Source organism: Anas acuta, chromosome 2 (genome assembly GCF_963932015.1).
Source record: "Anas acuta chromosome 2, bAnaAcu1.1, whole genome shotgun sequence".
Taxonomy (NCBI): Eukaryota; Metazoa; Chordata; class Aves; order Anseriformes; family Anatidae; genus Anas; species Anas acuta.
The window spans coordinates 45901898-45928505 of NC_088980.1; the positions used below are offsets into that span (position 1 = coordinate 45901898).

Sequence of the window (26608 nt, forward strand, 5' to 3'; positions counted from 1 at the left end):
GTAAAGAAACAGGAATGCACAAATGCTGTGCGACGAGGGGCAAATGTCCGTCCCACCTCTCCCCGTCCAGCCTCAGGAGATGAGGATGCTGGGCTATGCCCTCCCCAGCTCTGAGCTCCTCCTATTGGTGTTTATGGATCACAAAAGCAGTCCATTTCAGTGGTCATTTCAAGGCATCCCCAGCTACCTCTCATCTGTGTTAAAATCACTCCGACCTTGATCCAACCCACACCTATCCACACATATTTACCTCCTTACTGGTTTCACTGGGACTGCCCATGCGCCTGAAGTTTAATCCTAAAGGATAGCGGCTGTGTATTACTCTCCTTTAAGCAAGGACCTGGTTTTGCTGTTGCTGAAAGAGTAAAGTGGCAATATTGCTGGGGAAATTCAGAAGTGCAAAAGAGGGAGTGCATGCTTTAGGAAGAAAGAGCCTGCAGCTCCCCCCAGGGCATTGTGGCGGGGAGATACAGAGGTCTCAGCAGACCCAATGCTGAAACCCAGGGATGCTAAATATTTGCCCAGTGCTAATAATCAGCACAAGGAGAAAGCACGGGGAGGTATTTACTCTCCTCTCCTGAGGGCCAGAGACCCCTGTTGTTGGAATGGCTCAGCAGCCCTGTACCAGCCCGGCTTCTCCTCACCTCTGCCGTAACACACTCCACTGCTGGCAAGACTGCACCATTTCCAGGCCCAGGAACTATTTGGTCTGTAGAAATAAGATATACCCTCCTCCCCACCCCCGGCTAAATCATTTAAACCCCCCAAAAAGGTTTTCCCAGTCTTAAAAGCCCCCCAAGTGGAAGTTGGAAGCTGAAGAGCCACAGCCCTCCGGGTCATCAAATGTCCGTGCCAGGGGAAATGCTGCTCCCTGTGCTCAATGTCAGGGCACGTTTGGGAAATCACCTTGGCCCCAAAACACTTCTTGCAATTGGAAATACACAAAAATATCTGCTGCTTCTACAGCTGGGGTTTTTCTTCTGGCTTTTTGCAAAAATCTGTTTAAATGAACTTCTGCATTCTAAATAATAGAAACTTAAAGGCACGATCTGAACGAGAATCTATTAAATGCTGGCTCCTGAAAGCAAGCTTTAGGGGATTCATTTAAATACCTATTTGCATGTGAGCTACTCATTACCAGCACACAGGGACTTCCAAGCATCCCTTGCTCTGAAACAAGTCAGAAGAACAAGCTGGGGTAGGAATCAAGGACTAGACTAACTTTTCATAGCAGACAGCACACGTCAGTATCTTGGTAAATAAAAAGGCAAGGTGTGCGGGAATAGCAAAATCCCATGTGAACAAGCCAGGTGACAGGCAGAATTTAACACGTGCTTTCTGAAATTCTTCTGCAGAAGCAGCTTTAAACCGGGACTGTTCTGAACTGCCCAATTATGCCTTAACCTTATTTTCTTGCCAAAACGACCATGGCAGCAGGCCCAGCGAAGTCTCTGAAGCTGCAGCTGAAAAGGGCCTGTCCTGGCTCAACACTTCACCAAGCTGGGAAGCAGGAGCTGGTGCTCAGCGCCTTGCACGGTCACCTGAGAGCTACCTGCACACATTTTAGCTGGGAGGAGCTGCCAGAAGGTGAGGATGTGCAGATGCAAAGATGCCTGGGGGTGAGGAGGAAAATCCTGTCTGTGTAGATGCCTCTTCTCCCTTTCTCCCCCCGTGGAGCCGTTTCCAGGTAGGGGACAGGGACAAGTGAGGGACATGACATCAACTCTGATAGCCACGGCTTCGGAGAGGAGTCAGGAGTAACACAGAGCTTAAATTAATTCAAATCCCCAAAGATGGAGGCGGTACACATTAAAACACATAGGTGAGCAAGGCAGTGCGGTATATGCTTTAGCTTCCAAACCATCAACTCAGACACTCGATTTTCAACAACTTCACATTGTCATTTCCAGCTCTTGGTAAATACACAAAAGGAGAGCATTCACACTTAATAATTTATACAGGACCTCAAAATTGAAAGTAGGACAGCTTTCGTTTCCCCGGTGCTGAGGAGTACAGGGTGGCTGACAGGAGTAACAAGACACTGTGTGAAAGCAGAGGCCGAACTTTCCACTGCTTCAGAGGAGGCTCCTGCAAGGTAGCTCGGAGCAAACTGGCTGGTTGAGGCTTTCCACAAAGGAAAATGTTCTTATCTCCCCCTCCCCTTCTTTCCCGCTAATTTTAGGGGTATGGGGAAGGCTGCAAGAGTGAAACAGCAGTTTGAACCGCTGCTTAAAGATAAAAGAATCAGTCCCACTAGTGTTTTCAGATCTTCTCAAAAGGAAGGCCAGAAAATGTGCATCAGCAGATGCTCCAAAACCGAAGAGCGTTAGCCACGCAGTCGCTGGTCTCTCGGAGACAGTGCAGCACATCGAGCTCAGTGAGGGGAACCGCCTGCCAAGGACTACCTGAATCATTCACCAGGAACGTTCAGCTGGCGTTACTTCCCATCCCAGCACCTTCAGGCAGTCCCAAGATCACCGTCACGTCCTTGGACCGCTCCTGGGCCGAGCCGTGATGCAGGCGACAAGCAATACGTACCCACGGACGTCGCCTGCTGGGATGGGGGCACTGGGGAGCCTGCCCTCGTGTGTTTCATTGCATCCGACACAGCACTGGTTATAATGGTTTGTGCCAGCCCCCATCCCTTTGCTACCCAGCACCTGGAGCCCCAATTTAAGGCCGTAAGGAGCTGACGCATTTGGTCCTTCTGGCCTGAAGGGCTGCTTTCAGAATCAGAGGTACTGCTCTGAGATTTAGAGGTACTGCTCCCGCTGAGCGCATGACACCGTCTGACGACGTGGTGTGAAGTTCAAGCATCCGTCTAGCTACATTTGTGCTACGGGAAAAGGTGTATGGTCGAACCACTGCGGGTTCTCAGGATGGGCTCATTTCTGGAGTCTCAGTGCCACTGCTCAGCTAATTTACTGTAGCTCACTAAAGAGACCTTCACCAATGTGATCCAGTCCTCTATCCATCAGAAATGAATTTACATTTCTAGCATGCACACAAGAGGATTTAACTAGTTTTCTACATAGTATTTGTTGGCAAGGGCAGCTGAGGCTCCCAACTGCATCTGAGACTCTAAATGAAAAGCTTTTTCTTAAACAAAAGCTCTGTACCTGGACGTGAGGGGCTGCTCAGCGCTCGTACCTACAGAACATGCACTGCAGGTACACCAGTCACACAGGCAACACACATCGGGGGAGCAGACTGCTTTGACTATGAAGCGAGGGGATTCACAAAGAGAAACAATCTGCCTTTCTGCCTGCTCGACAGAAGAGAAAATAAGGGCCCAACTCTCCAGCCCCTTGCTCAGATAAGCCGGTATTATTCATGTGAGCAAATCTGTTTATACCAGTGGCTGGAAGAATTTGAGTACAGGTTGTGGAGCTGGGCGCTAAATCCCTGTATAACAAAGCCTGCATAACAATCTTGAGTTTGTTCCCAGAACTCTAAATAAGCACCATTATGAAATGGCTTTGTGCTGGGTAAACACCACAGAAGGGAGTGGCCAGGCTAGGGCTGAGCTGTGGGGACAAACTGTGAAAACCTCAGGCAAATGTTTGTATACGGAGAACTTTTTTCCACAGTGAGCTCTACAAGCAAGAACGAAGATGGATTTCCCTGGTGTCTACACTTCCAGCATCCCAACCTTTCCAAATATAATCTGCTGTTCAGGCTCTGACACAGCAGACTGCCCCCTGTGTATTGCAGCAACACGCAAGCAGCAGCCCAGGTCTAAAGTCACTGTGGTATTTCGGTCCAGCTTGTTCCCAGCTTCTTGTTCTGTTCGAAATGGGATGTCGACCTCCAGCTGCTAGCCAGCACGCCTGGGTTGTGCTTGGAGAGTTGGTGCTTTTACAGCCAGACTTGATACCAGAGTTCAGGGAATTCACTGGAAGGTCTGAACGTGCCATTTTGTGCAGACTCCGTTCTTTTCTTTTCCTAAAGAATTACTAAGAGAGAAAATGTCTAAAAACTGGTATTAATAATTTGATGTCCTTCAGGGAATCTGATGAAATGTGCTTGTCAGGAAACACTTCCCAGGAACGTTCCCTGGAGGCAGGCAAGCCAGCCTCTGGCTTTTTAATTGTGCACGGCACGATTTGAGTTCATAGGCATGACAGCAAGTTGTGCTTTCTCTGAAGAGCCTTCCAAAACGAGCCAAAAGGAATCTCCAGATAGCAGAAAAAGGCACGTAAGAGTAGACCAGTCAGCTTAGATAACATGCCACATTCTTGGTCAAGTAGACATAGTTTGATACAGCTGGAACTCACACGCATACGGGCTCTGAGAATCCAGCAAAAATCTCTCATATCCTTTTACAGGAAAAATGCCGATTGCAGAAAAACATGCACAGGAAATCAACTGAGGGTGGGGAGAGGGAGATCACGTAACAAGCCGTCCGTCCGGGCTTCCAGATATCAGCCACGCTGGCTAGTAGTGATGCTGGTACACAGCTGCTGGGGTTGTGCCATTCTCTATGTGTTTCAGGTGACAGGAGTGACAGAGCAAATGTTCATCTAGAGGGTAACAGCGATGCCCGTCTTCGTCGTTCAACTCCATCCCACAGTCCTGCAAAGAGAGGTCATGCACATTTAATTAGAGCATGTGTTGATCTCCCAGTGTCAGCTGGGGTCTGGCTTGCAGGAGGATGATGTGACTCTGACAGAAGATACCTCGCCAGCAGCTCCTTCCTAATACGTTCAATATTTGTCATGAGCAGGAAAGCATCTGGGCAGCCTTTTACAAGTCTGTCCTAAGCAGTTTTACTGCATAAGCTTTATCTCATGGTGAGCTGAGCCCCCACAAATTTTAAACGTGCTCCTGTTTCCTCTCAGGTAGGATTTACCACTTTGCATTAGATTAATTGCTGTCGGACTAATGCACAACTGACCTGCAGAGTCGGGGTTTCTTTCCACTGCATTACAAGCACAACGACAGATGACATCTACGCATTTAATTCACATTACGTAAGGACGAAGGCTCTCCGGAAAGCCCTGCGTGAATGTTTAACAGCTCACATCTCTCGGGATTTTTTGGGCAGCCATATCCTCTCCTCACCCCTGACCACACGTTCCTTTCTTTTGTAGGTGAAGGTAACATACGCCAGACAGGATCAGTCATCACCTCAGCATTTTTGAACTATCTGACTTGGGAATCAGATACACTAACGTGATCTGGCGCTCAAGGCTTCTGAAAAGCAGCAATAGAGCCTGACTGCCTCAACACATTTCCTCCATTAACAAATAAAATGCAAAGTTTAAAAGTGACAATTAGTTTTTTGCCCATAACTTTACGGATAGCGAATGAAATCGCCATTGGGACTTTGGTCCTCAAGCTGGAAATTTCTTAGCCATTGCTATTAAGGATCACACAGAGCAAGGTTTGAATTGCTCATATACTGTCACTGGAAGGGAGGAGATCTGCTTCCATTTAAAAAATAATAATTACGAACACTATTAAGCACCCATTCTCCTAGAAAGCTGCTGACATACCTCACAGTGGTAACATTCCACGTGGTAATCCTTGTCCATGGACACAACCCGAATGGTTTCATCAGACCCCTGTAAGCATTCAAGCAAATGAGAAATTACAGAGGATTACAGGAGGATCAGACAAGTGCACTCTGTGGATCGGTTCCTGCAACAATATGAATGTTGGACAAATGCATTTTGGCTGCTGGCTGGAAACCACAAATAAATCCTGCCACCTACAGTTATTTTTACACCAAAGCTTCATCATCGGTTCATTGCAGATATCCTCTAAAATGTAACACCACAAATGTAGCATTCTCTCCGTTTACCAGTCAGAGCTACCCCACAACACGCACTGATGATTTGGTAGCTTCAGTATATCACATTCCTCAGAACTTTACCTTGCTTTTTAAAGAGACCCATCTCCTTAAATATTAACAGGAGTTAGTCCCAAAGGGGTCACATAAAAGTGAGCACACAAACACCACCAGTGTTTATGTGAAGGAAAGGTATCCCCACATGATAATAACGGCTGAATAATCTCGGCAGGAGATGCATAAAGCAGCCTGGCCCAGAGGGAATAAGCTGCGTTATCAAGCAAAGGAAGGGTCACATTTCAAGGGCAGTGTATGAGCTTAGGTCAAAAGGCTGTGCTTTGGAGGAAGCAATTGTCTCTCCCCATCCACAGGAACACTCATTTTGACATGGGCTCAACTGTGAAAAAGAGCAAGACCCGAGACACAGCGCTCCCTCCCCAGAGGGGATAAGAAATAAAAAGCTCTCACCTCAGAGGGCAGAATGGGAAGTCCACACGCTGCACACTTTGGAGCTAAAACTCTGCAAAAGAAACAAGAAATTGAAGGCAAGTCATACATCAACATAAAAAGTGAGACCTGCTTGTTCTTGGTGATAAGACAAAAAGCTACAGCCGTAAACAATTTATCCACAGGAATGTTTTATATCCCAAGATCATAAATTAATTTTAGGATTGATTATTCGTAATGCTTGGCACACATTGCTCAGTCAGGCCAAAAAAAAAAATACCCTGTAAATTTCTTGACTGTTATTAAGAGATCTGAAAGGGAGAATGAGGAGAAACTGAGCAGGACTGGCCAGAGAAAAACAAATTAAGAGAACTGTCTGCCTTGCACTGGGGCATGAAAGCTCAGAGAAAACACCAAGAGACAGTTCAACACAAGGGACAAGGTTCATCAAGGCCTTATAACACAACGTAGTACAGTAAATAAATGAAACTGCAGGGAAATGTGTGTCATTTCAAAGCAAAGGTGACACACGGAGGCGATTCTAATCTTAGCACAACACAGAACAATTCCAGGGACTGCTCGAGCAACAATTACTGCCTGTCTGCTCACAAAACAGGAGCATGGAGCAGAAGATAGCCAAACGGGCACTCAAAACGTATGCTGCTCTAATATTGTAACTACCAGCCAGGAGGGCAGCTCTTCTATTTTACAGTCCAAGTGACAAGTGATTTTTAAGTGGACTTACCAGTTGTTTAATTTAAAGCCGGATAAAAAGTTTTCCTTTGCACGTTCAGTGGTGATGTCTAAAAGCATTCTTTGAAAGCCAAACTCAGCCCTGCAGCCACACAAAAGCAACTCACGTTGATTTCTCAGCCTTCCTTCGGAGCAGACTGATTCCTTTCATCACTGAACACTTCATGAGCACTATTTCACACTTACCCCGTGAGACCACTAAACACTCTCTCTGCTTTGCAGAAAGGGCAGCTGAAGCCCGGAGGTTAAGTGACTTCCTCAAAGTTACACGGGAATTCGGTGGCAGGGCAAGAAGAGAGACATCAAGAACTTCTAGTGTCTACTCCCTCTCTCAAACTCCTAGCTTCTGATCCTGTATCTGTTTTACTAATCCTAATTAGCTGAAAAAAATAAATTAAAAGCTTGTTGATGAGATTATATCTGCTGTATATTTTGTCCTTACTTGTGGTAATCTCTGACACAGTAGATTTTGTTTTCAGTGTCTACGGTAAATGGCACACCATCCAGACACTCATTGCAGACCACACATCGGAAGCAACCTGGATGATATGATTTCCCTAGAGCCTGCAGGATCTGCAATAAACCAAGAGACAAGAAAAAAAGTGTGTGAACAGGCAATAAAGGTGAAAATAATACACTCACAGCTTTGCACCAGACAGTGCTGCGTGCTCATCAGCAGGGCTGTGTCGTTTTTCAGGCATCTCTTCTAAAAAATGAGATAACACGAACAGAAAGGGCAGCTGGAATCAATACAGATCGCCTGGTTCCAGGGAGCTGAATTATTAGCATGGGTAAGAAAATAATTTACGGAATCTCAGACAAGATATTTAGCATCACAAAGGATAAAAGTGACAGGACTTAAAGGGAAGAAAATAATTTCTGAAGTCAAACGGTGGAGAATACTTAGCATAATCACAAAGCAATACATACCAGGCCAACAAAAGGAAGTATTTCTTTACATTCTCAGTGAGAGGCTGAAACAATTACTACTGCTAGGTTCTAATAACGCTTTAGATTTCTAGGAGCTTTGTACTTACAAGTCTGGCCTTCCACTTAACATACATTATGGAAACTGTGTTGAACTCAACAGCTGAAATTCACCTTTATATAAAACAACTTTTCCAATTTTAATGCTTTTCAGTGTAAGTGGGCAAGCAAAGATAATTAACAACAAGCATTAGAAAACCTTGGGAGGAGTGCTGTGAACTAATCACCTAGAAAGTCCTCATTTCTTTCCCACAGCCATAGTTTTACACCACCGGCACCATGATCACGAGCTTTTCCCCCCTCCAAATCACCCACAACCAAATAGTGCCTGGTGCTGGTTGAAAGTTAGCTGACCCCTTGAGATGTCATCCCCTCTGTGCAAATCCTGAATGGATGGTAACATGTCAGAAGCTCAGGAGAAATTCCTGCTTCATCAGGGTGTCCACACATCTACTGAACACTTTTCAAGGTCCTGGATGGATGTGAACTGGTTCACACACTCTGGGTCAAACCGACTTCCCAATAGTGTCAGCCCTGTGCCTTCCAGCACACACACAAAGCTGCGACAAGGCAGCAGCTTCATCCTCACGGTACATGGGAACCCACAGCTTGACTCTAGGAAAAACAGGCTCGGCGCCTCACAGCAAGGGAACACTGCAGAGCCACTGCCCTTTTGCCCAGGATTACACAAACACTGTCCAGGGAAGCCCAAAAAGGGATGAAAGAGCTGAAGGCTCCACTTTTCAACTTGCACTGAAAACAGGATGAGCAAAGTCTCTGTACCACACACAGCAGGGTGCAAGCTTCATATCCTTGCAAAAAAAAAAACACAACAAAAGGCTTAGTGGATTTTCTTTCTGCTACCAATCTCACACTAGGCAGACTAGCAGATGATAACAACAGTACCAGATATGAAAATGTTTTGCTTTTGATGCATTCTTCTAAAACGCTGTGGGATTTTTTTTTCCTAAAGCAATTATCACTTACCATGTCCATTATCAAATGGCCACAAATGAAACACCTGTCAGCTGACTGCTGGAAACCAGAATACTGCAAGGACAAAAAAGAATTGGCTTAACATTTCACAAGGCTAGTAGAGCATAAGCAACAGCATGATTTGGCGCTATTAAGCTTTTGGCATTATTTGCTTGGCCACTTTTTGCACTCCTTACACAAACTAAACCCTCCACTGTTTTTTTGTTTGTTTTGTTTTTTTTTTAGTATTTGAAACCGAGGATGGGGTCATGGAGAATATTCTATAGACATGAGACATCCAGTGTTCAGAAGAACTACAAGTTCCTGTAACTTTCAAGTCCTAAATTTAAGGTTAATTTAGTATATAAGTAAATACCATACATGCAAATAAGGTACTTATTCATAAGGCTTACTTCCTTATCTGACCACGTGAGTCTACAATCCAGGAACTTACCTGTATTTACCACATACTCATATCACAACAGCTGCCAAATTCTACCTTTGTTTACACTGTTCTACGCCTACTGAAGATTGTCTGAGGTCAGTGGTGTTGTCCCAGCTCTTGCTTACAATCATGTTTTGCCCTGAACATTTTTTTTTTGCTCCCCTTGCTATGATCTAATGGCAAGGAACTGACTGTCATGCACAGAACACACACCTCAGGCACAACACGTCATCTACCTAAGGTTTCAGTCCTGTGTAAATGGTGGAAACGTGGAACACTTCAGATGCATTTAACCACTTTTTCCATTTTCAGCCTATGTAAAATATTCTGGTGAGAGCAAAAAAGACTAATCTGTTTCTTTTTGATATAAATCATTAATCTTCTCCAGTTAAGTAGGCAAATATGACTTTTTCAAGTCTCAGTGAAGGCTTAATCTATGAGGACTTGGGGGGCTTACAGCTTTTTGCATTTTCTGTAGCATCAGGGTCGTGATGCTTATCTCTACCAGTGAAGGAGAGGACTGTGGAGTTGCTTCACACTCAGATACACTCAGACAAAACTCACAGAGGGCAAAGATAACCATAAGATGCCCAAGAAAAGCAGTTCACTGGAAAAGGAAATGCCCTCGTTCGTTCATTCTTCTGTAGCCATTCATCTATCTCTTATCTCCAGGAATGGCAACAGAAGCACACCTTGAAGGAGACATCACTGTGGGCTCTGAACCCTGAAACTGTGGCCACTAGAGCTGTGTGAAATGCAGGCAAAGCTGCCAGGGAGAAAGGCTGCGCATCTCCCATGGAGGCTGAGATGCGACAGCTCTGTGGGAGCACAAGGGTCAGCTGTGTGCTTACCAGGAAATCTTCTTCGCAGAACACCTTTCCATTGACAAAATAAAAGGCTTTTCCTCTCAGCTTTCGACCTAAGGAAAAAAAAAAATAACACAGGGAGAAAAGTCAGCAGAGAGCAGGTAAAAAACATGAGCAAAAACCATGTGCTGAACAGCGGTAACAGGGAAATGATCAGCAGCGAAGGGCAATGATCGAGAGCAGGGCAGCCACGAGCTGGAGAAGAGCATCCGCCTCCAACACAGGTCCTGCTGGCCTCCAGCCCCACTGACCCCGCTTTTCCCTACACTGGCAGCCACTGGCAAGCCCTGATCACTGGATCCTGACAGCAGCCCCGAGCTCCAGGCAGGAGGAGGGAGGTTCACAACATGAACATGCTTCTCTCACCTCTCTACCAGTTCATTACTGAAGCTGCCAACTAAAGTCTGAATGTTCAAACATACATAAAAAGAAAAAGCATTTTTTTAAAAAACAAATATCCTAATGGAGACATGATGATGTTTTCCAAGAAAGGACTCCACATATGGGCAGGATTTGTATTTACTACAGCTTTAGTGTTTATGCCTCGCGTTCAGTCTGCATTCGGTTCCACATAACTATGGCAACGCTGCTCACGCTGCTGCTCTCCTAAAGGGGGACCTGCAGAAAAAAGGCTAGGCTTTGCTTCTTTGTAAAACGCTGCTTCTGCCTCTTTGCAGCCCCCTTCCCCTGTTGGGGCAGGGGTTTGACACACAGACCAACGCTGGAGCAGCTCCACTTGTTCTGCTCAGCCAAGGGTCCCCAGGTACATGCCCAGAGGCAGGACCTGGGGGCAGGGCTGGTGACAGGGACTTGCCAGGCACCTGCAGAAGAAGCCGAGCCACTGGGGCCAAGAAAGGTCCCACTTGATACACTGCACGTGGCAAAAAATCATTAAAAATACTGTCATTGGATGCTTGGTCTACAAATGTGGGAGACAACAGGTCTGGAGCTCACCTCTCAGTGCTTTCTGGCACACTCCTGTTTGGCAGCCTTTGATAAATAATCACGCTTTCTGCAAAGGATTAAGAAGAGGAGGAAGCCACTTCAGCAAACTAAACTCTTTGCTGTTTGCTGGCTACGCCAGAGGGCACTCTCAGGCTGGGAAACAACTCGCGGTGCTACGCGGGACATGGGAGGCTCCAGCACAGCCCAAAAGCTTTCCACTGAGCCCAGCGGGGCGCCCGCTGGATTCCACAGGGGCCCTAAACATGCCTCTCCGGCACACTCATCGTTTCCTACTAATCTCTGCTGGAGACCACTGTGTTACCCAGAGGTGAGAGATGTCTGAAATGCAGCCCCGCTAAACCACAGCGCTCGGTTTAGAAAAGAGAAAGAGAAATGCTTCGCTTTGGTTTTAAAGCACGTGGTAGCGTGGGCTCTGCTGATTTTCCCAGGTGCCTTTCTACCTGTATGCAACGTCTCCTTAAAGCCAAACTGGCAGCGGTGAGGAAAAAACATGCATGGAGCCACACAATGTGGACATTGCTTTGGACAACAGCCCTGGCTGGTGCAGAAGCGGTGCCCGTCCCAGCAGAGGGGGTGAAGCTGGGATCGCTGCCACCTTGCCATTCCTCCACGGTGACAAAAAAGCCTTTACCGGGCTTTCTGCACCCGGTATATTTTTAACCCCGTGACATTAGCAGGTGCAGACTGATGGCAACAGACCTTCAGGGACGCCACCACAGCCGGTGCGCCGGCTCCTGCTGTACGCTAATCCAGCAAAGAAATCGACCCCTTTAAAAAATCCTTTTTATTTGGCTGTTGGTTTTATGTAGGCCCATGAAGAAGAGGTGCTAACACCAAGAGCACTTTGAGGAGAGAAGGGAAGGATAATATAATTAGTTTCTTCAGGGACCAGGTGAACATTTTGACTTATTTTTAGCTCCTCTCCTCTCCACAACTATCTTTTCTTTAAGCCCCTGGCAGAAAGCTGAAAGGAAATTTGCCAAAAAAAAGGAAATTTGCCAAAAAAGTGAGCACTGCATAGCAATGTCCAATGTCCCCAGGCTCCTCTGGCAACATGAACGTGCATGGGACAGTGCCTGACACGAACAACGTCCCTCTCACCAGGGACACTCCTGACTGTGGGCCTGCAGGGCTTGACGCAGGCCGTGCTCCAGCACAGGCTGTGTCATTTCACCGAGAGGAAGTATCAGGAACTTAAGCGGCTTCTACAGAACCACAGATTGATGATTACTTTGTTTAAATATGCATCACTTCAAATATGCATCACAGTGACTGCAGAGACAACGTCCTTCGGTAAACCCAGGAGTGTTAATGCATGGCCTGCCGCTTTCAGGATCAGCTGCTCTAACACGTCTTGAATTGCCAGCTCCCGACTGCATTTCGCTTTCACTTCACCCTCAATCTACCTCATCTGAAAAAAAATCAGATGGTTACGATTCTCTGGCATTTCAATCCTTTTGTCTTCACTCATCGCTACACGATTTCACACCCCCTCCCCTGACAGGAAGTTTGGGCCGCGCGTTTTTACGTAGTGCTCATCGTCTGCCCGATCCACCCTGCCGTGGGGCCGTCAGGATGGCCTCACGGTCATTTAAACACCAGTGTCAGAATATTTCAAGCTTAGTCACCGGTGCCTTCGTGCTAAAATGAACTCTGCTTACTTAGCAGCTGATGACAAGCACAAGGGTACAAGGCCATGTCCAGATCCCAGGGCTCGGTGGGGACGCACCAAAGACCTTGCTTCTCTTATCTGGGAGATCCCTGTGATATTTTCACAGGGCTGGGCAGGAATTGCTCCAGACTGGCTCCTTGGGTCCTTTTCACACTGCCAGCCCTGAGCCTCCGTCATTACAAAAATCAGCCCCCCTCACGGTGCCACAGCTATGAGGTACATGTGGGCACACGTAGAGACCCAGCACAGGAGTCCCTGCTGCCCACCGAGCACAAGATCCACGGGTCCCCAGCTGGCATGTGCTTTTTTTTGGGGCCTCCTGTACGAAGTGATTTTGGTGACACACAGGATGGCGTCCTGCCGTGTGTGGCAAACCAGGCAGAGCACCAGAGAGCACTCATTAATTTCTGGCCATTTCTGCTGGCCACCATTAGAGACAGACGCAGCAGCGAATCTGACACAAACGTCAGTATTTCCTGTCCACTCTGAAACTGGGGCTGTGAGAAAGGGTTACTCAGGCCTGCACATACTCCAGATGAGGTCTGCTCAGCTGAGATCAACAGGCAGATAACCCAGTTCAGATGAAAGGCTTGGTGAAACTGCGGGCAGGACGCGATCTCTCTTAGAAGAAACTGCACTGAAACAGCAGCCCCGCTACCACCAGTCTCTCGGCTACATCAGCTGGATTGTAAAATTGCAAAACACCCTCCATGCTATCAGAAAACACTTGAGATAGTAAAAACAAAACTCAGAGAAAAGAAATCTGAGGCCCGAAAGCCAAAAGCATGTGCTGGCACATGCAGCAGCAGGTTAGCCGCCACCAACGGCAAAGCAACCGCAGGTGAAGGCAGAAATGGCTCTTCAAAGGGAAACTCTGCAAAACCACAGCAAGCCGTGTAACTGAGCAACACCTCTTCACTGCTAGTGGCAAACCCAGCAGCTCCCAGACCGGTACACTCACCCTGGGACAAGCAGCGTTATCATCTCAGACTCCCTGCCCCAGTATCGGTCGCTCTCTGCCCTGGGAACAGCGGCTGTGCTCACCAAAATGCACCAAACCAGGCCGTGCTCAGAGCTGTCCTCCTGCCCCATCATCACCAAAATGCTTGAACATAGCGAGGAAAAGGGAGCTGGGGCAGCCCCTGTCTCCTGAGCAGCGTCCCCTGTGAGATGCAGCCGGGACCTCTTAAAATCGCAGAGCAGCTTGGGTTGGAAGGGACCTCGAAAGGTCATTAGGTCCAGCCTTCCACGGGAAAAGGGAGCCTGGATGAGGTATCCAGCACCTTGTTCAACTGCATCTACGTCTTCACAGCACAATTAATCTCATGCCCCTTCTTAACAAAAAAGCAGTATTTTGAAAATCACTTTAAAAAAAAAGCACCAGAAAGATTAGAAATACAGTCCATTAAAGGATTCATCTCTTTTTCCTCAAATCTCAGACCCGCAGCCATCAAAACACCTGCACCTGAGACAAACCACCAGGCTTACTCATAAAGCCCTGACTGCTTCTGCCAGGTGTGAGCTGGACATGTACCTCTTCAGCAGGGATATCTACTGAGGATGCCAGGAGAGGAACAGGAGAGAAGCGTCACCCTACCATGGAAGCTGCCCCGATGTTTCTCATCAGGGAAACAAGAAGAGAAGCGTATGTATGCACGTGCTGAGGGGGAACCCCCTAGACAAGGCTGTCTGCCTGGCGTTAGGCTGCACTTGCTTGTAGCATTATTTACTGGTCCCAATAAAAACCATGGCCTGGTTGTTCCAGGAATTATACACCAGTACAGGGCATGCTTACACAAGGTAATGAGCCCAAAGATACCAAGAGCAGCATAGCTCTAAGTAGTTGTGTGTTATAATCGTTCCAGCGTGACTAATTAGCTTAAGCAGAGGGCTACGCTCGCAGTTAAACTGCCCGATACCTTAGCTACCTCGTTTAGTAAATGACCCTTGATACCTTTATACACAACTACATTGTGAAATAGATTTTTAAAAAGATCCCCACAGGGTAGCAGCCAGCCAGAGAGCAGCCAGCTCGTGCTATTTCAGACTCTGCCACTGGGACAGCCGCCTGTTACCCTTACACAGACATCAGCATTAATCTGAGATTAAAAAAAAAAGTCATGGAGACATGTCAAAGGTCACCTCCTGTAAGCTGGCCAAGGTGCCAGATTTCCACCTCTTTGTATCCAGGGGTCACAATCTGGGCCTCGCGTGGGTCCTGCTGCTGCAGGTTGCTGTCACACCACCTTGCAATCAGTTCTTTCTTCCTGACTTCCGTCCTCGCCTACTGATTTCCTTCGTAGTCATCTCTGACACTTCCCTTGCACTTTTTTAGCTTTCAGGTTTCCCCTGAGGACCAAGCGGCGCTAGCACAAGACCCATGTGCTCTCGAGCATGCTGGCAGCAGGGCTGGAGGTCTGATTTCCAGGCAGGGATAAGCCTGCCCGAGTCCTAGAGGGAAATGCTAAAACAACAGGTTAAAGGATGCTATCTAATTAAATCCGTATCATTTGTAAGGCCAGATACTGACCCGCACTGGTTAAATAATAGATGTCAACAGCTGGAAATACCTCTGGGTTTTGGTGTTCTAAGGAGGCGTAGGCTAGTGATTACACAGAGACGTGAGAGGTTAATGTGTAACCAACCATTTGATAAGAAAAAAGGTTTGTCTAACAAGCAGAGAAAAAAACAAGCTGCGAGCAGACACCTGAAGCTCGCAGCAAACAGCTGTAGGACTTTCGAGGACTTTTTTTGAGCCTACTTTCACAGCCTTTGTGTAAGGCAGCAATTATTTATTGCTGGGGCGGCAAAGAGAGCCGGCATTTTTTCCTCCTTCTCTCCCCTCTCCAGAAAGCTCCCCTGTTTGTGTGTCTGCCCTGTAACAAACAACAAGATAAACGAGACATTTATGCCAAAGCAATCGCTCCAAATCTGTTGTTTTGACCTCTAAGCCAAATTTTCTGCACTACATGCCAGTGGCTCAGATAATACAGAACATTTTTTTCCCGACAACTGAACCCTGTAACGAATGCACAGCTCTGCTCCACCAATTGCTCTCCCCAACCATTTATCTCTGAACATAGGCTGTCGAGACACAGGGGGTGCAGGGAATTCGGCACCACGAGGTACCAGCCCCCCCCCAGCCCTTCAGACCCTCTCAGCTTTCTGTATCTGGGAACCCAGCGCACCATTTGGACACGAATCCAAGCACGAACAAAATTAGAAATCCTTACTAAAATGAAAACAGCAAGACAGCGGATATAAATATCTGGAGGACAATATGCTTTACCTTAATAGGTAATTTTGTGCTATTTATTGGGGGGGAGATATTCAGCGTTCTACCAGCGCACAGATTTTAGGGCTGAAATCACGAGCAACCTTGACTTCTCAAAGACAGTGTGCTCTGGATGCTGTCCAAGATGAACTTCGCTTGACCTTAAAAAAGCACAGCCTCCCCACTTACTTTTCAGATAGAAAGCAGAGTTTCCACACACGCTGCTCGAGACGTGCTTTGCAGCTAGACAGGCGATGCTGTCCAGACAAACATGTATTTTTCTGGCAGTTAAAACAAATCCCAACATATTTACCCCGGCGGTAGCGTGGTGCGGACCACAGGATGCCTGCAAAGGGGCGCGTGCTGGGGACAGACCCGCAGGCGCTTTGTCCATGGTGGAAATCACCTCAGATTGAGAAAAAGGGTTATGTTATGCTCTAGGTGATGCTCATGGAGCTGTGTGCCCCCATTTTTGCAGAAATGCCCCTGGGGCAGCGTGTTAAGCCAGCCTCACCGAGAGTCACCCGCTGAGAGGTTACTGGGAGGGGAAGCAGGCCGGTGCCACGGCTGAAACACATCAACAGCATTTACTGCAGGCAGCACAGAGCCTTTCTCTCCACTCAGATGTCGCTGGGAAGACTGGCAGGAGATGCTAGCCAGCGAGTGCAGCCGCCCAAGCAACAAGTGAGCACGGGGACTGAGCACCGCCGGGTGGCAGCGAGCGCTGAGGCCGGAAAGAGGAGAACAGCGCTCGCAGAACCGTGTAGCATTTGAAGTACATTTCCTCTTCTCTTTTACCAGCAAATCGCCCGGGAGCAGGGAGGGAAGGGGAGAAGTCATTTCCTTGATCTGCATACTATGGGCCTTTTTGTTATTGTTTGCCTGCCGGGGGCTGGGCTGGGAAGGAAAGAAGCGAACACATCCCTGAAGGCACAGCGCGCGTCTGCTGAGCAACCTGGTGGATTTCTCAAGTCTGCTTCTCTCTGGGTTTCGGACATTAATGAAGAAGGTTTTTTGTTCCACAACGTTCACATGAGAAAAATATTTCTGTCCAGCCCCTGCGGCGGACATCCAGTGCTGCCTGAAAGGACATGTACAAGGGCTCCCTCTGACCACTGGTCACACGCAGGCTTTTTCTCTAGCAGGGCTGTACTGTGTTTTCTGCAGTGTATTTCCGAAGCACCAGTTGCACAGCTGTAATTTTAGAAATTTAAGACAGCTTGAACCTGCTGCTGGATTATTTTTAACGGGAACACTGCAGGGAAGGGCAGTTCGGAGGCTGCCTGGACGGGGAGGGAGAAAGGTCCCTGAAGCAAAGCCCAGCTGCAGCCAGGAATCCTCTCCGCAGAAGATTTCCAATTAGAAGAGAGGACAAAAGAGCAAGCTGCAGGCTTCTGAGCCTTTAGGAAGCTGCCATCCTGTGCAAACACCCCTCTTTCTTTTCAGTTTTCCTGTCTTCAGCCAGTGCTCCACTGCAAACCTAGGTGAGGTGCCGGGCAGCTGGGGACCCAGCGGAGCTCAAGGTTCAGCTGCTATTAAAAAGCACACGCATCTTGCTGTATTTATTCCCACTTTACAGCTCCAAATAAAACACTAGCCTTTATAGCCCTGATGAGTTTACAATTCTAAATGCACCACAAACAAAACAAACAAAAACTGTAAAAGTTCCTCTTGGAAAACCAAAGCAACGCACGCAAAAGCACCAGATGGATTAGGATTATTTTTGCTGCCACCGCAGATGTAGCTGCATCCCTAAAAATACGCTACCAGCTCCGGGGCTAGGCATAACAAAACAGAAAAACCACGGCCTCACAAAACGACCTCCCCCCAGCAGAAAGCAGAAGGCAGGCCCAATCCCCAGGATCTTTCCTACGTGCCTTGCGAGAAGCTCTTCACAAACAAACAGGCAGCAGCACCACAGAAGCGCACAGCTGCGGCAGCCTCCAGCTGGCAGACAAGTGAACAACCGCATCCTCCTTTGTTTTTTTGTGTTTTTTTGTTTTTTTTTTTTTCCCCTTAAACCAGAAAAACGTTGAGGCAGAGGAATTTGTCAGAGGGCAGAGCTCGAGCGGGCGCCGGGCGCGGGGTTACTTACTGCAGGCCCCGCAGGTGAAGCAGCCGTCGTGGTAGAGGTTGCCCATGGCCTGGCAAGCCTGGTTTGCTCCGTACACCCCTTTGCTGCACTTCACGCAGGTTCCTGCAAAAAAGATGGAGGGCAAGGAGGTCAGAAGCAGGGTTTGGGAGCCCGTACCCTGGGGAATGCTGTTAATGGTGGCCACTGTGACCATCCAGGCTGCAGGGCGAAGGCCTTCTGCAAAAAGCAAACTGCAGAGCAGGCACAAAGCCCTCGCTCTGCTCCGCAGCGGCCCCGAGGGTGGGACTCCCCCTCCGGGACCTCATCCTGCTGGAGATCCTTAGAAACGCTGTGGTTAGCAGAGCCTCACTGCTTTGGGGTACCGCAAGCTCCGGAGTCATTGGAAAGGGCCGGTCAGAGCTGGGCAGGGAACCAAGGCAGGCAGGAAAGCGCTGGAAAGTGACTCCCCGTGCTGGCAGCCCCGCTTTGGTTAGCCAGCTCTGCCTGTAGCAGAGAGCTGCGGCCACCAGCTCGCTTGTACAGGGATCAAAACGCTCCAGAAGCCTCTGCAATCACTCACATTTGCTGAAGAGGAGACACTTACTGCTCCCAGATGGGCTTTGTGCACCGCAGCGCTGTCACTCAAGCTGCTCCCAGCCCTGCTGTGCCCACAGCCCGAGCACACAGCGACAAAACCCCCCGGGGAGGCTGCAGGGAGTGAGGAGTTGCTCGGCTTTGTCCAAATGGGATCTGAGCTGAAAGCCCGGCTTGGCTGCAGGCCCCCGACACACACACGTGGGCACCACGTCTGTAAAACTGGCTGGTTCTTCTCGGGCCACGCAGATTTATCTCGGTTATTTATCAAAACCAGCATTTTGAGAAAACGAACGGGATGGGGAATGAAAGATGAGCTGAACCACACCGACATTACAAAAGAAAAATAATAAGAGACAAAATAAGAAAAATTTGGCTTTTCACATGCCTGTGCTCTATCCCAAATGCACACAATCTGCTCCAGCCCAAGGCGTTGTGCAGTCGCCCAGCACAAAAGCGAAGGGCTAGCTCCCCAAATCTCCCCCTGACAGGGGGAGATAAAGGCAAGGGATGGAAGGGGCTGTAAAACAAGGCAGTGATGCCGCCTGCAAAAAATACATCACGTTAAATTAATTGCCCTGCTGTGTAATAACCAGCCACACTATAAATATTTATAGATGTCCCACGGCAAGGCTGACAGCTGAATTATGGCACCGTGGCAAGGCTGCGTGGAGTTTGTTACATGTCCACTTGTACCTGCTACTTCCCAAAAGCCGATTACACCCCGGTAGCGACTGGAATCACAGAAGCCAGCCTTGGCATCTTCCAAGTACAATGCTCTGCTGTAATTTTAGCGACATCCTTTGGGGGAAAAGAGGCGATTCTTAGTACTTTGTCCCCTTGGCTTCTTTCTGCCGCCACAGCTCGCTCCCTGCTGCCAGGACGGCCCCGTTCCTCCAGCTCCAGCTTGGAGGAGCACGGCAGGTCAAGGCACACCCCTGCCCTGCTCCGACCGACCGCAGCAGCTCCGCGTGGTTTTCTTGGCATTGGGCAATTTTTGCCTACAAACACCATCAGGCCTCGTTCGGCGTTATTAGGGCATCATGTTTGGTTTTTTTCTTTCCTGCAGCCAGAGGACGCCGAGCCTGAGGAACCGCGGGCGTGCAGCGCCGGTGAATTCACACTCGAGCGCCCCGGCAGAATGGCAGCCGGAGCTGGGAAGGGCGAGGGATGCAAGCTGCTGACTGCAGTCCAATTTCTGCTGGTTGGGCAGTTCGGCCCCGGGGCAACAAAGAAACCTCTGTTTCCCGCCGCGTCACGCGGCGTCAGGCGACGGGGGAGCCTTGGGGCGCAGCGGGGACCACGCACGGGCCAGGGGGGGGCTGTGTCCCCGCGTCCCCATGCTGGGTGGCATCGCCACCACCCACAATCAGCTGCCAACCTGCCAGGCCCAGCAGGCCAGGAGTGTTGTTATTGCATCCTGAACTTGCTAAAAACACACAGCAAGGAATGGTGAATGGCAGCATTTCCTACAGCGGGTGGCTGTGATTTATTTCCTCGTGCCAGGCATCGTCAGTCTGCACACCGAGAATGCCGCGGGGTTGGTTTTATCCCCCTCTTCTCAGCAGCGTCCAGGACAGCCAAGCTTTCCTACACATGTTCCTGGTCAGGTTTCCTAGAAATGCTGGTGAAGTCTGGAGGGCCAAATGCAACGGTATGCTGCGTCAGTGGGAGCAACAGGAGAATGAACGTCCTGGTGCATCAGCCCCGGGTTAGCTCATCACATCCAGGAACGGCTCAGAAGAGCAAGTCCATCCCACTCCTTTCGCTTACACCTTTCCCTCGCCAGTCGGATTCTTCTCCATCAGAGGCAGCTGCTTGTTTACTTTTGCAGTTAAATTCCCCTCGTTTGGCAAGCTCTCCACCCCTGCTCCCAGGAGGCTGGATTCGTGCTGAAGGACACCCGCCTGCATTTGGGAGAAGCCTCCGAGCCCTCATGTAAACACCTCCGGTATCATCTTTCCTGTCTGCCCAGGCATGCACGCAGCTAATCCAGAAACGCGCCCAGCTGCCCTCGGGCTCCAAACCAGCTTCTCTCTCACCTTGCTCCCACCTCACGCTCCAAGAGGGAGGAGGGCGCTCACGAAGCCTTTCAGTGTTTCCCACCCCCCGATTTGTTCTGTAAGAACCAATTCCTTGAGGCACACACGCACTTTTCAGAGACCATCCACTGAAAAGGAGTCCACCAGGCCACATCCATCACGATGCCCTCGGTTCTGCTGCTTTTACCCCCGATGCCAGCTCCCTGTGGCTCACCTCACCCAGTCAGTTCCACGTTCAGTGTGACGGGGACGTGGCCTTCCCACACACCTTGGTATGTTGCTATCACCTGTCCCAGATGCTGACTTCAAGGAGATCTGGAGTCCTGTGCACCCACCCCTCTGAAGAGGGGCATCCCAGGCAGACACTCATCTGCTCGGTTCCTTGCTGCGAGGTGAGCTTGGTGACCTGCACACACACCAATCCATGTGCTGAGATCCTTCCAGCCTTCCTTGCTCCACCACGACTCCCCTCCTCCTGCCTCCTCCTCCTCCTCTTCACCGCAGCCGTGGGTCGTGCTGTTCTCCCAGCAGCAGGCAGGGAGGAACGTGCCCGCCAGTGCCCAGTGGTAACAATGCTGCTATAAATCAAACCTTGGGAAAAGGCTCGTTTTAACCTGAAACTCCTCTCCGCAGCGCTGAAGTTATCCTTGTGGCCTGTGACACACGCTGGGGCACTGCTGTCAGCGGCATTCGGTGAAGCCTGCAGGTGTGGACCGCCTCAGAGTTCAGTGACTTGTGCTTCCTGCAGTAATAAAATGCAAATTTCACCATGCGTAAGACTTCGAAAGAGTGCCAGCGGCCTTCGGGCTGATTATACCCATCCATACTCGCTGGGGGTCCAGGTCTCCACAGGGTTTCAAAGACTGGGTGACAGCTTTGCTTCTGCGGAGGGGAAAAGAAACCTGCTGGCTTCATCAGGTCTTCTCTGCCGTTCTGCTGGGAAGCGTCCCGGTATTCTGCAGAATGAGACGCCTGGGCCCTCCGAAAATACCTGCAGCACATCAGCTCGGCGGAAGGAAGGAAGTTGGAACTTAACACCTCACAGATATTTCTAGTCAGAAAGCCATTTGTGAGCATTGCTTAGAAACGCTCTTGGTAACTGTAGACGGTCTGTCAGATCGAGATCTCCACCTAGCTTTAGGCGATAAACCCTGGTAAAACCACGGTGCTGCACCTTGCACCTCCACGAGCATCCCTCCATGCCTGCAGATCGTGGAACTGCTCTGAACCCCAGGGTTTGCTGAAACAAGAGAGGCTCCACAAAGCTCTACTTCCTCCTCTGCCAGGCTCTCATCTTCTCATTTCTCACCCTCCCGCTCCTGCCTTTCTCCTCTTTCACGCACCATGCGCCAGGAACACATCCAAACACCTTGCTGGGAAGTGGGCAGCTCCGCTCCTTCCCCTCCCCAGGCCTCAGCAGGGTCACCAGCAGGACCCGCCGTGTTGCCAGCGGTACTACTCCCTCCCTCACTACAAGTTTCCTGCGAGATAAAAGCCTTCCCCTGGCGCTACCACCTATTTCGCCACACAAATGTAAAAATAAATCCAGCCTCCAATTACACCCGCCTGCTTTCTCACCTCCTTTCCATGCAGGTTGTGCAGTAGGTACGACCCAGCTGCTTCGCTGGCAACCAGCAAACCTCCCCATTTTTGCACCCCGTCTCCCATAGGGTTTCTCTCCCAGCCCAAGCTCTCGATCAGCTCCTCTCCAGCAGCGCTCGGCACTCCTGAGGTAGGGTCCCGAGCTCAGCCAAGCGGCACGCTCCATCTCGAATATTAAGACAAACAATCGCAGCAAAAGCCCTCTGCAGGCGAGGACCAGCACTCGATGCCAAGAAACACATTTTATTATGCAATTTGCAACTAAACACTTTGCGGTCCCTTCAGCTATGTCCACGAAGCTCGGCGCCAAGCCCACGCGTACCGCGGCTCCTGCACGCGCAGGGCTCTGCCGAGCCACCCTGCTCGCTGCCCGAACCGCACACGGTTCCTTTACACCGGGCTGGAGCCTCTAATCTGTTCCTGCTTCTGCTTTTGTGTCCGTGGACCGAAAGCGGTGATGGAAACGCAAACTAGAGCTGCTCCTATCACTCGTTACATGAGCTGCAGTGCTCTCGGTGGTTCCAGCCAAAGCAACACCAGGTCTCCTGTTCCTAGAGACAAAGGGCTGGACTCGCCCCTCTGCTGTTAAATCACAAAGAGCAGCAGGGAGAAAGGAAGCGCTGTTCTTCTCCTTTTTGCTGTCCTGTGGTACTACATCGGTTTGGTAGGACGTTTCTGTGCTCGTGCTGATATCCCTGGGTGTAAGCGGGCTCTTCCCACTGCAAAGCACCTCTGGTGGTGGGCTGCACTACCTGTGGACCCGACATCTCGGTCTGCAAGTCGCCTGCTTTTCCAAAATACCTGCGATCCAATGAATTGGTTGGAGAGCTGACAAAGGCTGACACCTGGGGGCACGGGAAATCCTGGTGACTTCGGGAAGCCACCGGCCTTCCCAGCCCCAAGCACCTTCTCTCCATGAGATCCCACAGGTGCACACAGCCAGCTCCTGCAAATCCCACTCCGTCTGCGGCTCCCTCGCAGGTCGCACAGCCCAGGGCCACCGCAGCCTCTCTGTGCAGCCACACCTGGGGATCTTCTGGGGCGAGCACCACTGAGCAAAAAGCCTCCTTTGGGCTCAGCTGCCTCCCCCAGTCCTGCAGATCACGCAGGTGTGACACTGTCCCACTCTTCAGGAGGCTGCCTTTCCATCCAAGCGTGATTTGAGCACATGGAGAATCGTGAATGTTGTGAAGAAAAGCACCTCCTGGGATGGACACACCACAAGCCACTGCTCCAGCTCATGCTCAGCACTGTCCTCCCCAAAGCTGCTTCCCTACCTGTGTTTAAAATTTAAGGGTTAAGAAAAAAGCAGCATAGGAAGAAGAGCTTCCAGTACCTGTGATAAGTAACGACTGCATAAAAAAAGAATGGGAACAACAGAAAAAGCACAACCCCCGAGCAGTACCTGTGAAACACAACCCCGAAGGCGTGAACGCTGCGAGGACACCCGCCGAGGAAGCACGGTGACACCGACCCACGGGTGACGTCCTTCCGCAGCGGCACTTACCGAAGTAGTCGGCCTTGGGCCGCGCGTCCATCTCCTGCTCCAGGCGCTGGGTGAGCGCCTCCAGCTTCAGCTCCGCCGCGGACGGCCCCGGCTCCTGCTGCGGAAGGAGGGTCTGGCAGGGCAGCTTGACCTTGGCCGCGCCGGAGCCCTCCTGGTGCCCGCCGTCGGGATGGAGGCTGCCCATGCTCTCCTTGAAAGGTGGTTTCGGTGCGTCAGAAGTCAATGGCCCGTGCGCCGCTGCCGGGTGCGAGGAGCCCAGCTCGGGGCCGCCGTTGGCCCGGTGGTTGTGGCCGTGGGCTACGAAGTGGCCGGCGGGGCCGGGGTGGGCGCCAGCTTGCTGGTAGTCCACGCCGGGAGCGGAGCTGGCTGGAAAGGCCCGCGGGCCGCCCTGGTACCACAGCTGGCCGCCGTCCGCAGCCGGCCCATCCGCACCAGCCCTTGGACCGCAGGGCTCGGCGAGGGCTGAAAACCCCGCGGCGGGCTGCGCCAGGGGAGCCGAAAACGAGGAGGAGCGGTGCTGGGGCACGGCCACCGGGACGCCATCCTCACGCCCAGCCGAGGGTGCCGGGGCGCTGCGCACGTGCGAGAAGGACGAGGACCTCTGCCCGGCCGGCTTCGGCTCCCGGCCCCAGCCGCCCCGCCGGCCCTCGCCCCCGTTCTCCTGGGGGTCTCCGCGGGGCTCCGCTTCCCAGCCCCGCCGCCCCGCTGGGGCACCGCCATCCCCCGCAGAGGGTGCGGGGAAAGCCCTGCAGGCGCCTGGTCGGCTGCAGCCGGGACCCTCGGCCACCATTTGGGGCTGGGGGCCGGTGGCGGAGGCCAAGGGCGGCTTGGCACCGCCGCTGCCCCCCGGCTGGGCACCGCGGGGTGCCGGCATGCCAGGCCGTGGCTGTGGGGTGCCCGAGCCGGCCCCGCCGTTGAGCGAGGCGGCTGCCAGCAGCATCTCCTCCTGCTGCTGCTGCTGCTGCTGCTGCTGGAGGTGGATCTTGGCCATCTTGGTGGCGAAGACCCGGCGGGTCTCCTCGAACTCGGGGTTGTTGCCGGCCGCTCTGTCCACCCGAAAGAGCCCGTCCTTGGAGGCCTCGTACATGTTGAGGTCCTCGATGAACTTGCTGGCCTCCAGGCCCAGGTCGTCGTACTTGTCCATCTTGCCCGGCAGAAGAAGTTTGGTGGTTGATTTTTTTTTCTTCCCTTTCTTTTCTTTTTTTTTCCTTTTTCTTCTTTTTTTTTTTTCTTTTTTTCCCCCCTCTGCCCGCGGAGTTGCCGCCGGGGGGGGAGGCACCGCAGCACGGCGGGGCCGGGGGCTGGGGGCCGGGGGCTGGGGGCTGCGTGTGGCGGCGGGGCCGGGGCTGTGCCCCCGCTGCCTCCCGGTCCCTGCCGGTCCCTGCCGGTCCCTCCCGCCGCTGCCGGCCCGTCCCAGGCGGCGGGGACGGAGGCGGGGGCCGGGGCGGAGCCGGGGGGCGGCCCCGAGGAGCTGCAGCCCGCAGCGGGACCGAGGGGGGCGCTGCCGGCGGCGGGAGGAGGAGGAGGAGGAGGAGGAGGGGAGGAAGGCTGGGGGCTGTGAGGAGGGAGAGCCCCGTCCTTCACCTCCTGTGCCCGCTGCCTCTTGTCCTAGCACTGGGCAGCCTGGCTCTGTCCTCTGCGCCTCCCTTCAAGTGTTTAGAGACTGTTGAGATCCCCCTCAGCCTCCTCGTCCCCATCTCCTGGTAGCGGAGCTGAGGGTTCACGTGGCTCACAAAGGCATCTGAGCAATTTTAACAGGGGAGCGGTGACAAACACACGCTGAGGGCGGTGCAGGGAGCGGGCGGCCACACCAGGCAGGCAGCAGCGGGTTTGTGCAAAGACCTCGCGAAAGTCACAGGCACCGACACAGCTTCAAGCACCGAACGCCTGCACACAGCCCAGGACAGGTGGCGTGCCCACAGAGCCAAACCACGCCACTGTGAAACTCTCACACTACAAAAATGTGTCTTTTTAGAGAGGGACGAGCTGGCCCCGGAGGCCAACGCTGTGTGGATGAGGCGAGGAGGGCACCACACCGCATCCCCCGGAGCACTCAGGCCGCCTCCAGCAGCGATAAAGCAGAGCCCTGGGCTGCCAGGGAAATAGTTTGCATTCCTGGGGCCGGAGCTGCAGGAATGCGCACACCGGTTAAGCCGCCCTGGCTGCTACACTGAAGTACAGGCCCGTCCTGGCCCACCCCTGGCAGAAACCCTCACAAAAACAAAGCTAACCCTATCAAAACCTGCCCCCTGCCTGCTTTGGGGCTCTGAGGGCTGTGATGGGGTTTGTGGGGCTGCGGTGCCTCCCAGGGAGTGCTCTGATACGGTCGCTCCTGCAGGCCTGGGCACGTGTGCTCAGACTTTTAAGGCTCCCCCAGGACTCAGATGTTAAGGAACGCGCACACTCGCTGCCTTTCATAACCGCGACTCCCAAACGTGTCAGAAACCAAAGGATCCCCTCCTTTTTTTTTTTTTAACAGTTCCCTCACAAAATCTCTGCTGATCTATCAGGGCGGCTTGCCGGGCCCGACACCGCCCGCGTGCAGCCGGACACGTCCGCAACCTGCGTCACCCCAGGAGAGGCGCCTGCCTCCCGGCACTCGCTCCAAAC

At 51.4% G+C, this 26608-nt stretch overlaps 1 protein-coding gene across 1 annotated transcript; it reads right to left on the minus strand.

Annotated features, from left to right (window-relative positions):
* Positions 1-1823: 1823 nt before the first annotated feature.
* Positions 1824-25488, minus strand: LIMD1 (LIM domain containing 1). The gene is made up of 8 exons (XM_068674620.1): positions 23999-25488; positions 18275-18376; positions 10253-10320; positions 8969-9031; positions 7437-7567; positions 6263-6314; positions 5499-5567; positions 1824-4575 (listed from the first exon to the last, which is right to left on the minus strand). Exons 1-8 carry the CDS (start codon positions 25140-25142, stop codon positions 4438-4440), a joined length of 1767 nt encoding a protein of 588 aa, XP_068530721.1. The 5' UTR covers positions 25143-25488; the 3' UTR covers positions 1824-4437.
* Between the last annotated feature and the right edge of the window lie 1120 nt (positions 25489-26608).